Source organism: Coptis chinensis, chromosome 5 (assembly GCF_015680905.1).
Source record: "Coptis chinensis isolate HL-2020 chromosome 5, ASM1568090v1, whole genome shotgun sequence".
NCBI lineage: Eukaryota > Viridiplantae > Streptophyta > Magnoliopsida > Ranunculales > Ranunculaceae > Coptis > Coptis chinensis.
Window position 1 is genome coordinate 96470716 of NC_141460.1, and position 12945 is coordinate 96483660.

A 12945-nucleotide genomic window follows, 5' to 3' on the forward strand; every position below is an offset into this window, starting at 1 on the left:
ACAGATAGCTAACTGTTAATGGACCGATTACATTTGTCATTTCTAACAGATATATCCGTTAGTAATAGATGTGCTATTTACTAACTATTGTTTGTAACGAAAATATCCGTTAGTAAACTATAACCACTAAAAAAAAAATATTTTTTCCTGAGTCAAATATTATCCACCATGCACATCTAGTTCTAGCAAATATGATATAAAGATCACATTCCACAAACTATCAACAAATGAATAACAAAAAACAAAGTCACCAATCAATTAAACAATATTATAAAAATATAGTCATCAATCTAAGACATAAAAACTTGATAGTCATACATACATAAAAAAAAAAAGTTACCAAATGCGGACCTCATCTTGACATTTCGAAAAGGAGCAACTAACAATCGACTAGTTTGTTCTTGGCAGACCCACTATACTCTAAGGATGAGGTTGTCATAACCATAGCCATTGAGCTTTGCAATAGCCTTCTCGGCGTCACCTTTGTGTACAAAATTGACAAAACCAAAGCCTCTGCTCATGCCAGTTTTCTGGTCGTAAGCAATGTAAACACAGCTTACAGGACCAAAAGTGCTGAAGAGATCTTGTAGGTCAGGCTCACGCGTGTCCTCCGAGAGATTGGTAACACGAACCAAGTTCTCATCATTCCTACGCCTCATATCCTGTCCGCTCCAGCCCTCTGACTAGGAGGAACATAAACTCCCTTTGATGTGCCAGAACTAGGTGCTGCGATTTCAGAAGCGGGAGGTTTGTCGACAAAGCTTTCTTGTGGTTGAGCAAGATCCTTGAAAGGGCACTGTGTAGTCCAGTGATCACCTCTCTTACCACATGTCCTGCAAATTAACCATGAGAATAACACCCCCAAACATAGGACATAAATGACTATCCTAAAACTATATCTCTAACAATTAGAACCTCTGTATGGCCATATATTCATAGATTATTACACATGTCAAGGTAATTATATGTTCAAACAGCAAGTGTAGCTTTCTTCGCATATCAACATATGGCGAAATCACACTAAATTATTTAATTACACAATTTGATTATATAAGGTTTATTCCATTGTAACTTGGTTTCTGTCAGATGAGTTTCAACACGGACTTTTTTAGGCCAAATATGTATTAAAATTAAAGTTCAACTTTCTTCCATAAACATGTAATTAAATGTGTAATTTTGGAAGTAGGCTTACCCTGAAAAGGTTACAAGATAATACTATGAACACTACCGATATGTATTTATGTACACAAATTGCCATAATGAAATGACTTCATGCCTCCATGGTAATATCAAAATGTAAAAACAAGTTTTAAATCAAGAAAAACAAGAGGAACTCTATTAGGTATACCTGTCTGCAGATGGATGCTTCCAGGCTTTGCGAATAAGGCCAACTTGTATATTAAGAAAACTAACGCTAACTTCAACATCCTTCGCAGTTGATTCTTTTTCTGGTGCCTTTTTCTTCTCCTCGGTAACTTTACCATCTGACCCACCCTTTTTCTGGAAGATCCAAACAAACACAGCCAAGATGTCATAGTGTGGACATTATAACGACCATACCAAAGAGCTTAACACAGCTACAATTGACATCATGCATCTAAAGGATGGAACATAAAGAACTGCAACACAACATAACAAGCAGGCTACCTTAGGAGCATTCTTCTTTGAACTTGTGTCTGTTTCTAGCTTATCATTCGTCTCTGCGTTTGAGATGGCCTCCAGCTCATCGGTCTTCTTTGAATTCGAGTCTACTTTTGACTTCTCATCTGTTTTTGGCCCCTGCACACTCTTTTTGGAACTCAAACTGGCTTCTACTTTAGAACTGTCTTTCAAGACCTACAAAAGAAAATCAAACATAAATTTCAAGTGCACACGTCACTTCCTCCAACTTCAGCAAAGTAGAGAATGTGGTATGACAAGGAGTCCCAAACTGGTCAAATGTTCTTTTAGCATTCCATCTAAACGGGTATGCAAGCAGAATAGTGTTCTGCATCTGCTCTCTGATAAAAAATTATGGGTAGCCAAAATTATTGTGCATGTTGTGTTATGAAACAGAAACATAGCTAAGCTACTCAAGTACTATGGGCTCATGGAGTTATTTTTAACCGAACTACTTATTTTCCTATTCCTATCAATCTAAGCTTTCTATCATTCTATGCGCCTGCTTCTCTGTCATTGTTCTGTTCTGTTTTCTCCTATGCTTAAAGTTCAAGACTTCAAGGACTTTCATTGTATGGTTCTTAATCATTTTTGTCTTGCTATAGTAATAGGTATATACTACAGTAGCATACTTAAAATGCTCTAGTAGTGCCAAAATGCTGATATCTATCGGCACTGTACATCAACGAAGACGCATCAATTTCTATTTATAAGTGAAGACAAGCTACAACAATATTCAAGATTTCGTGAATCATATAGAATGTAAGAACCCGATAAGCATTTATAAGTGATTCATCACACCCCAAAAACAAGGACACTCAATTCTGGGGGGAGTCTACACTAAGTTCATGCACATAACAGGGTCCAAATATACATGTCAGCAGCCTGACACTTCCTTATTTCTGCTTCTCGCTTGTATTGCTTAAAAAGCCAAATACTTCACTAATCCGATTGTAAATCATGCATGTTTATAAAGATTTTGTCACGATGAGCAACATAAACATAAAGGATGGAGCTGAAACTCACCCAAAGATCCGCAATGAAACTGCAAGAAGCATTGTACCCACCGTCACCCATTCATTCTTTGTCACAGGACCCATTTGCTCTAGTTTCAAAGCTGCTACAGCTGGGCCATTTAGAGTTTCTTCAGTTTCAGGTGGAAAAATCTTATATAGGATATATAGAGTAGCTAAAAGAGAAACAATACAATTCAAAGAACCAGTACTATAACAAGCCTGTAGAAATGGGCACCTTAACATAATTGTGCGTGCTTATATGATACTCATATTTCTTCTTCGTTCTTATTTATTTTTTCACTACTACGGTTGCTCTGTTATCAGGATTACCACATATGGTTAACACACAGGATTCATGCATTCGTTCATATTATGAGGTACAGTAGCTATTCATATAATTCGAGCATTATTCGTGAATAAAAGAAGAATTAATCAGCCATGAACACATGTTGACAAGTAACCAAGTTATAAATTGGACGACTTCAATACACATCTTACAATATACTTTACGCTTGGATGAGTGAACTAGATAGTAATTAGCTATTCTCATTCTAAATACATTTAACTTTAATAACTTCAACAAATGCATTTTCATACTCTCTATAGTCTATGTTAAGCAACTAGCAAGTGGTCATTGTTTATAAAACGACACATTATAAGATATTTCATATTTATATAAAGCTGAAAGAGCATATGATAATCTATAAACCACAAATTTAAAAAGCTAGTGTCCCAGCAAACTCACCTGCATTCTAAATTACCACTTCCAGCTCTCAGCAAAGAAGCTTTCTTTGGAGAGCTAACAACACCAGTCACTTGAACTGTTTCAGTACTACTAGCAATCCTAAAAGCATTCAATTTCGGTTCTGAACTCCTCAGAACCAAATCAGAACTGCCACCCACGGCCTGATTAGCCAATTCACCATTAGAAATCACAACATCAACGAAATGTAAAATACAACAAAGATGTAAATAAGCAAGAATAAACAAATACAAAAAATTAAAAAGGAACAAAGCAAGCAAAAGTTCTTACCTTCAAATTGGAAATGAATGCAAGATATCCCCAACTAGCTAGTACTCTTTTACACAGAAGAATCTCAATTCGGGAAAGAGAAACATATTGGAATGGATTTTTTGCTTCAATAGCGAAATCTCAAGCTTTTAATCCTAATTTTAACGAAATTCATAAAACCCTAGAAAATTATTGGTGCTCCAAGCGCAAGGCGGTCGGTTGAATAGCTGGAACTTAATAGAAGTGAAATTAAAAAAATGTATAGATTTAGACAAATGAGAGAAAATAGATCGAGCGAGAGCTTACCTGGTCTCCACCATTAAAGCTATATAAAAGAAACGCCTTTTACCTGAAAAATCACTAAAATCTATGAACACTATTTTAAGAAAACCGCATGGGATTAAATCTAAGAACAATAAGGAAATCAGATGGTAGAGTACCTCTGTTCTTCTGAACAGACGAGCCTTTCCTCTTCGAGTGATAGATCAGGAAGGAAAACATTGTCTTCCTCGTTAAACTTTACTTTTTTTTTTGTTTGCGGGCAGAAACTTTACCATTTAGACGCTACTGTTTTTTGTTCTTTTGTTTTATTTTCTTTTTCTCGCTAAAACATATATTAAAAAATAATTAAAATATCTTATTTGGGATATATACTAACGAAAAACTTAATAAGTAACGGATATATTCGTAAGAAAGTTGGTAACAGATATATCCGTTAGAAATGAAAAAAGTGGTCTGTTAGGAATTGACCATTCTGGTGTGGTGAGGGTAACACCATCCTAAATGTCGATGGAAAAAAGTAGCAATTACAGAATTCCATTGGCCGGGTAAACGCTATGGAACAGCGTTTAGGTGGCCCCCCGACCATCGACAGACTCCTCGAAGTACAGATCGGCAACAATGAAGAAGAAACCACTTTTATTTCTGCGGAAATTTCCAAGAAGGAACAGGATAATCTCATTGAGCTTTTGAAGAAAAATTGCACAGTGTTTGCGTGGACGGTCGAACAAATGCCTGGGATTGATCCTTCACTTGCATGTCACAGGCTGGATATCGACAAAACACAAAAGCCAGTGCGTCAGAAGCCTCGCCGAATGGCTCCCGATCGAAAGCTCAAAGTGAAAGAAGAAATCGACAAACTTCTAAGTGTTAATTTTATTAGGCTTGTACTATATCCGAAATAGATATCAAATGTAGTAGCAGTCCCTAAGAAAAATGGGAAACTTAGAATCTGTGTTGATTTTACTGATGTCAATAAAAAATGTCCTGTTCACCCGTATCCCTTGCCTCGTATTTCTGAAATGGTTGATGCCACTTCCGGGGTTTAAATAATTTCTTTTATGGATGCCTCAATGGGATTTTATCAAATTGCATTAGCGAAGATGAACAAGAACTTACAACTTTCATAACGGACCAAGGCTTATTTTGCTATAAGGTAATGCCTTTTCGGTCTAAAAAATGCACCGCAACATATCGGAAGTTCATTAATACATCATTTTCGGACTTCTTAGGCAAGTTTATGGAAGCTTATATTGACGATATGGTCATCAAGTCGCATGAAGAGTCATCACACCTTCATCACTTGCAAAAATATTTTGATCGGCCGATGCATATTTGAATCGTCTAAATCCATCAAAATCGCATTTGGATTAGCATCGGAAAATTTCTTGGATATCTTATGACCAAGCGAGGCATTGAAGCTAACCCGATAAAATCCGTGCAATTACTGAAATGCCCCTCGCCAAAAACCAAGAAGCAAATCCAAAGAACTTTACGGGTAGGATAGCCGCTTTGGGTAGATTTATCTCAAAATATTGGATCGGCTCCACCCCTTTTCCAAGCCATTAAGGGATCCCCAAAATGGACGGATGAGTGGTGTGACGTAGCTTTTGAGAAAATGAAAGAATACCTAGTGCGGTAGCCCAATTCTTGCTAGTCCGACCACGGACAAACAATTGGCATCTATTTGGCGACATCGAAATAGGCGTGAGTGAGTCTTATTCATTGATGATGAAAATGAACAACCAATTTTCTTCATAAGTAAGACCTTTACGACTCGAAACAAGGTATTCACAGATTGAGAAAATAGCTCTCTCACTTGTCCATAGTGCCGCGAAGATTAAAGCCTTATTTTCAGGACGTATCATCAATGTCTACACTGAATACCCTTGAGAAAAGTTCTTGAAATGCTGATTCGAGCAGATTAGCGAGAATGGGAAACATATTTGAGTGCCTCTGAAATTATCTACAAAGCCCGATCATCGAGAAAGGCCCGCTAATGGCATCACTTATGGCGATTTTCCTGTCGATGACATACCGACCATGGAAGAAGCGGTTTGACGAACCTCCTCCTAATCCACAACAAGGATCGGCCGATCCATCCACAAAGTGCCGACCTACTTTATGGACTATACACGGGACGGTTCAAGAACAAATCAGGTTCGGGCCTTGGTTGTGTTTTGATCCGACGATGGCGAGAAAATTGAAAAATCTGTTAGCATACCGGATTTTGTGCATCAAACAATGAAATTTGAATATGAAGCGGTTCTTTATGCAATCGCGAACGGCACTTGACTGGGGGCGACAAAAATTGAGTTATTCAGCGACTCAAAGCATTTGCCGAATCAATTTGGTGGATCTTTTGTTGCTTTCGAAATGATAGGATGGCTGCATATGTCAAAAATGCATGAGCTATCCATTCATTTCAAATCCATTCTTTGTTCACGGTAGCTCTCAATAATGATAATCGTCATGCCGATGCCTTAGCCTATCTCTCTGCCGCAGTTGATGTTAACAATGAAAGAAAAATCTATATTGATTTCCAACCTTTTCCAAGCATAACTGTCATAGAAGAACATGTTCAAAACTTATATATTGCTCATCTATGCTATTTCCAGATGACATCTCGAAAATTTGAATTCGACCAAATGAATGCCGTAACAACAAGGAAAAGAAAGAGAGAAGAGCTAGCTCAATCGGCCGGCACAAGTTCAGAATCTCACTCAGAGGAAGCAGCTCAAGAAGATTTAGCCGACCATCAAGGTCTGGCCGATCATCTTGTTGAGAGTGATTCTCCACCCACACATGATGCCGACCAAATCAATGTTGATATGGAAGATGAGTCCCACGAAGCAGATAATTCTCCAGAAGTACCACATTTGGATCTCCAATCTACCGACGGTGACACTTCACCAGATGATTGGAGACCTATTTATTTAGAATTTCTACAACATGGAACTCTACGAGGATTCGATTAAACTTTCCTACAAAATTAAAGAGATGCACGGAAATTTGTCATAATTCCAAATTCTAAAGGAAATCTCCTACTTTATAGGAAAGCAAATAATTTCAGTCCTCTTTTCAGATGTCTTTTCAAAGATCAAGGTCATCTAGTTCTCGAAGAGATACACTCCGGACTTTGTGGAAACCATTATGGGGGACGTAGTCTTGCACATAAAGCCATGACTCAAGGATACTGGTGGCCTAGCATGCAAAGACACTCAACAGAATTTGCCCAAAAATGCATACCATGTCAAAAACATGCAAATATGGGCAAACTTCCAGCAACGGAACTCCACCCAATTCTAAGCCCTTGGCCTTTTGTGAAATGGGGCTTGGATATTGTGGGACCCCTACCAAAGGCTCCTGGAAGTGTACGATTTTTATTGGTTGCGACTGATTATTTCACTAAATGGGTAGAAGCTCAACCGCTTGTCAACATCTCAGCAACAGATGTACGACGTTTTTTATGGAAAGACATCGTTTGTCGCTTTGGAATTCCATCTACAATCGTCTCTGACAACGGTAAACAATTTGATGCGGAAGAAATTCACAAATTTTGCGCCTCACTAAAAATTCAGCATAATTTCTCCGCTCCATATTATCCACAAGCAAATGGACAAGCGAAGCAACCAATAAGGCGATTCTCGACTTTGAAGAAAAAGCTTAATGAAGCAAAAGGAAATTGGGTTAAAGAGTTGTTGCAGTGATGCTTTGGGCTTATCGCACCACTCCAAAGCATTCTACCAATCTTTCCCCTTTCAATTTAGCTTATGGCATGGATCTTTGTCCTCCGGCAGAATTAATTGCACCAACTACAAGGACGAAGCGATTACAACCTGGTAACAATGATCTTTGCTCTTAACTTTGGTGGCGGACTTCAATTGATAAAACTTCGAAGAAGCTTTACAATGTCTAATAAAATATCAGGCAGACCATGAAACATGAAATATGATAAAAGCTTTGCCTCAAGAGTTTTTGAACCGGAAGATTGGGTACTTAGCCGCAAAGCGAAGCTCATTGAATCACGGGAAGTTTGTCGGAGAATTGGGAAGGACCGTTCATCATTGATAGGGCAGCAGCTAAAGGGTCTTATTTCCTTCGTCGAATCACCGGAGAAAAATTTGCCAAGCCATGGAATGCTTTTCATTTGAAAAAGTTTTATCGTTGAATGTTTGTTTTTCATTCATTGTAATCATTTTATAATTCAATAAAATTCGATCCATCTTTCATTTTAACTAGAGATCAAATATCCCAAATTTTGTTATCATTACACTATGGGGGCGGCGACCCCCCAAATTTCATTATGTTATCATTACACTACGGGGGCGGCGACTCCCCAAATTTCATTATGTTATCATTACACTACGGGGGCGGCGACTCCCCAAATTTCATTATGTTATCATTACACTTTAGGGGCGGCGACTCCCCAAATTTCTATCATTACACTATGGGGGCGGCGATTCCCCAAATTTCATTACGTTATCATTACACTATTGGGGCGGCGACACCCCAAATTTCATTACGTTATCATTACACTATGGGGGCGGCGACACCCCAAAATGCATTACGTTATGGGGGCGGCGACACCCCAAATTTCATTACGTTATCATTACACTATGGGGGCGGCGACACCCCAAATTGCATTACGTTATGGGGGCGGCGACACCCCAAAACTCATTACGTTATCATTACACTATGGGGGCGGCGACACCCCAAATTTCATTACGTTATTATATTATGGGGTCGGCGACACCCCAAATTTCATTACGTTATGGGGGCGGCGACACCCCAAAACTCATTACGTTATCATTACACTATGGGGGCGGCGACACCCCAAATTTCATTACGTTATTATATTATGGGGTCGGCGACACCCCAATTACATTATCCTTAATACTTATATCTATTTTGCCGACCTACCTCAAGGCCAGATTACCCAACTATTATATATTTTGACCGACCTATTATGATTACCAATCTAATAAAAAATAGATAAAAACCAAATATCATGAATACAGTGGAAAAAATAAATATAATCGAGAAAGAAAAAACCGTAACCTAACCTCACATCATCATAACAATAAAAAATAAAAACTTCACTCAAGAAGTTGCGGCATAATGCTATCCTCCCTTTGGGAACTGGAACACCTAATAGATCCGGCGGAGATACATCTTCCAACTTCCTATAACACATAGTATAATAATCCGACATTTTGCTGCAATTTTTCCCGTTTCTCGAATCTCTTGATTTCCAAAGTCCAACACTTGCCGATGCTTCACGCAACACAGCTTGATTTCTTAATTTCAACCGCATGCTTCTCAATTATATCATCCTTCTCTTCACACCCTACTCTAAAAATTTTCACCCTCTCATGACATTCATCTAACTCCTTCTTCAAAATGCATTCTCTTCCAATAGTACCTTGTAGTCTCCTCTAATCCCCTCACCATGCAAACTTGTTTTGACAATTCCAATTTCTCACATTTTAAAATTGCAACTTCATCACTCAAAACCTTACGCTCCTTGAGAACAACAATTTCTTGATTTCGTTTTTTAGACTTCAACTTTCATGATATTCATTTTCATCTCATAGTGGTGCAAAACTACTTCATTTCTCAAAATTACTCCTCTCAAATGTTCATTCTCACGAAGATGAGCTCTCTCTTTCCAAATATTTCTCAATCTCGCATATTCACTGGTTTTAATCTTATAATTTTCTTTTTGCTTCTAAGATTTCTTTGGCACAATCCCCAAGCTCGACCTAATAGAAAAAATAATGTGTTACTCAAAAAAAAAAAAAAAAATAATCACACACACACTAAAATTACCTCTGCAAGCTTTGAATTCAACATATTAGCGGTTTTTCCAAAATCTACGCCGTTGATAATCCAAACACAATAACTCTGGATCTGAAATATTAGACAAAAGGTTTTAAAATAATAATATATAATAATCAGTAAATACTATTTAAATAGCTATTCAACATCTAACATTCAATTGCCAAGGCTGGCACGTCTGGAGTGATGAGCATAGGTGTTGTAGAACAACCGCTCATCCCTGGCTGCAACGAAGAAGGTACAGTTGATCCAACAATGATGTCGGCACTAACAAAAGTAGACACTTCGGTTGACACATGTTTCGACCCCCACCTACGTGGCGAACGTCCATTGGTAAGAGTCTCTATTTTATTCATTTAATCGACAGGGCTAAAGCCCAATTTGCAATACCATGGATCAATGTACAGGCCCATTAACTCATGTGTCTAAGGCTGAACCTTAGCCACATGGCTTGCCACTAATGTACATTGATTTATGTCCAGATTCATTTCTTATCAAAGAGATAATTATCAGTTGAGAGTTATATTCTATCACAATGACTAAAGCTACAAGAATACTTGAGCTACAAGGATTCTCTACTCTACCTATATAAATACAAAACTATTTTTCATTCAGAACTACGTTCTTGAGACTTGATCCCACTAATAATGGGGGGTGCGTAGGCAACCGCAAGGTCTGATCTCATCATTCCCCGATCACCATCATTTTTCTAATTACTTTTCTACGTTCTTCGCGTCTTTTTCATCAACACTTGGTGTTTTGATCATATTTGGTCGAAACATAATTGGCGCCGTCTGCGGTTCTTATTCAAAACCGACGATCACGTTCTACAAAAGTTATGACGAATACTAGAAGAGCTCAAGGTCCCGATGCAATTGCTGACGATCATCGCGAACATGATGTTGTCGTTTAATATTATTTGTTAGTAAGACTTTTATATCAGCTGAATGGCGGCATTCTTGCATTGAAAAAATTGCATTGGCTTTGTTTCATGCTGTTAGATGTCTTCAGCTTCTTTCAAGGAAGGAATAGTCGAAGTTTATACTGATCGAATATCCGCTGCGCAAGTTTTTTCGCAATATCTACGGATCGAGTCGCAGAATGGAAAAGTTACCTTAGCGTTACAACATTGTCTCTGACACTCATACAATTAAACAGAGACAAACTTTGGTTTCGCTAATGACTGATTTTTTTATTGATGATATTCCTATGTCGAAAGCATTACTCGATGAGGAAAACGTCGATCTCTAATGTCATTACCTCCCGGGGGCGATGACTTGAAATATTTATCGGATATATCAGCTACTTGCTAGATTTACACCGATAGTTCACATAATAAGTTTGCCTCCGGTCTTGTTTTTGTCATCTTGAAGTTGAATGAAGTTGCGAGGTCTCTACGTTTGAGTTTTTAACGCTTCACATTATATGGCCGAGTACGAAACTGTCATTTGCGATATACGCACAACTCTTCAGTTGGGGGCGACTAAGTTACGATTAATTATTCTAAATTAGTCGCTAGCTACTTTGAATGATAATATGCGGCTCGCAATGATAGAATGGGCGTTATTTGGACTTCGTTCAACGAATTGCATGAAATTTTACATCTATCAGTATTATACAATATCCGCGTTATGATGTAAGTCATCCTGATTCTATCGCATACTTATCCGTGGAAAATCAAATTCGTCATTTGTTATGACAACTTGGATTAACCACTTATCTTTGTAAGATGATTCAACGAGCTTGGCGATAATGTCTCGGTATCTACCGGCGGCGATCATCGCGGTGGCGATGCTCGGGAATTCTTGATGACTAAAAACTCTATCCGCGGCCTGAAGACAATCACCAATCCTATCCTTTGTTGTTTGGCGAGCGAATAATTTACTAGGCCTCGAAGGAATTCATTCGGGGACTATGTGAACACCACTCGGCGAAGTCACCGGCTCCACATAGCAATGATCAATGGTATTGGTGGCCATACATGCCAAAGGATGTTAAGCGTTTGTCGAGAAGTGTGTGCCTTGTCAAACACATGATATATGATATGGGTCAACTTCATGACGAAGCATCATCAATCCACAAACCTTGGTCATTTTGCGAAATGGGGCTTTGACATGGTTGGTTTATTTTCGAATGACCCACGGCGGTGTTCGTTTCTTGCTCGTCGCAACAAGTTATTTTACTAAGTGAGCGGACAAAATTAACAAGTTGATCGAAAAACCCGGACAAAAATTTGTTAGTCCGTTTCGGTTCAATAGTTTCTTTTACATTTATCATCTTTGCACTTTTCAATATTTGGTGATCAATAAAAGTCTTTCTTTCGCCGGTTATAATGACATAATTTTGTTTCCATCGCAACATTATTATCGCTACTGAACAAAAATCGACGAAGTTTCTGGCGTTTAGCCGTCGAGTCTAAGTTTGAACGCTTTACGCTTCGCTTAGTTCGTTACTATCTTTACGACAAAATTTGACGAGGTTACCGCGTGTTTAGCTTCGATCGATCCTAAGTTTGAGCGCTTTTACGCTTCGCTTAGTTCGTTACTATCGCTACAACAAAATCGATGAAGTTACCGCATTTAGCCGTCGGTCTAAGTTTGAACGCTTTTATTTTTTTAGTTCGTTACTATCGCTTCAACAAAATCGACGGCGTTACCACGTTTAGCTTCGTCAGTATAAGTTTGAACGCTTTTACGCTCGCTTAGTTCGTTACTATCTTTACGACAAAATCTGACGAAGTTACCGCGTTTAGCGTTTAACCGTCGATCTAAGTTTGAACACTTTTTCGCTTTTAGTTAGTTTACTATTGGTACAACAAAATCTGATGAAGTTACCATGTTTAATTTCGTCGATCTAAGTTGAACGCTTTTACGTTCGCTTAGTCGTTACTATCACTACAACAAAATCGGCGAAATTACCGCGTTTAATTTCGATGGGTCTAAGATGGCGGCTTTTATTTCGCTTAGTCGTTACTATCGCTACAACAAAATCCGGCGAAATTACGCGTTTAATTTAGTCAATCTAGGATGAACGGCTGTTACGCGTTATTATCATTACAACAAAATCTGGCAAAATTACCACGTTTAATTTCGTCAATCTAAGTTGAACGCTTTTACGCCGCTTTTAGTCAGTCGTTAC

The 12945-nt window shown here is 38.3% G+C and overlaps 1 protein-coding gene across 1 annotated transcript; it reads right to left on the minus strand.

Annotated features, from left to right (window-relative positions):
- Nucleotides 1-247: 247 nt before the first annotated feature.
- On the minus strand, nt 248-4389 carry LOC147500573 (uncharacterized). The gene is made up of 8 exons (XM_086559373.1): nt 4128-4389; nt 3994-4036; nt 3709-3914; nt 3421-3581; nt 2686-2785; nt 1648-1836; nt 1349-1500; nt 248-833 (listed from the first exon to the last, which is right to left on the minus strand). Exons 5-8 carry the CDS (start codon nt 2734-2736, stop codon nt 656-658), a joined length of 570 nt encoding a protein of 189 aa, XP_086415499.1. The 5' UTR covers nt 2737-2785; nt 3421-3581; nt 3709-3914; nt 3994-4036; nt 4128-4389; the 3' UTR covers nt 248-655.
- Between the last annotated feature and the right edge of the window lie 8556 nt (nt 4390-12945).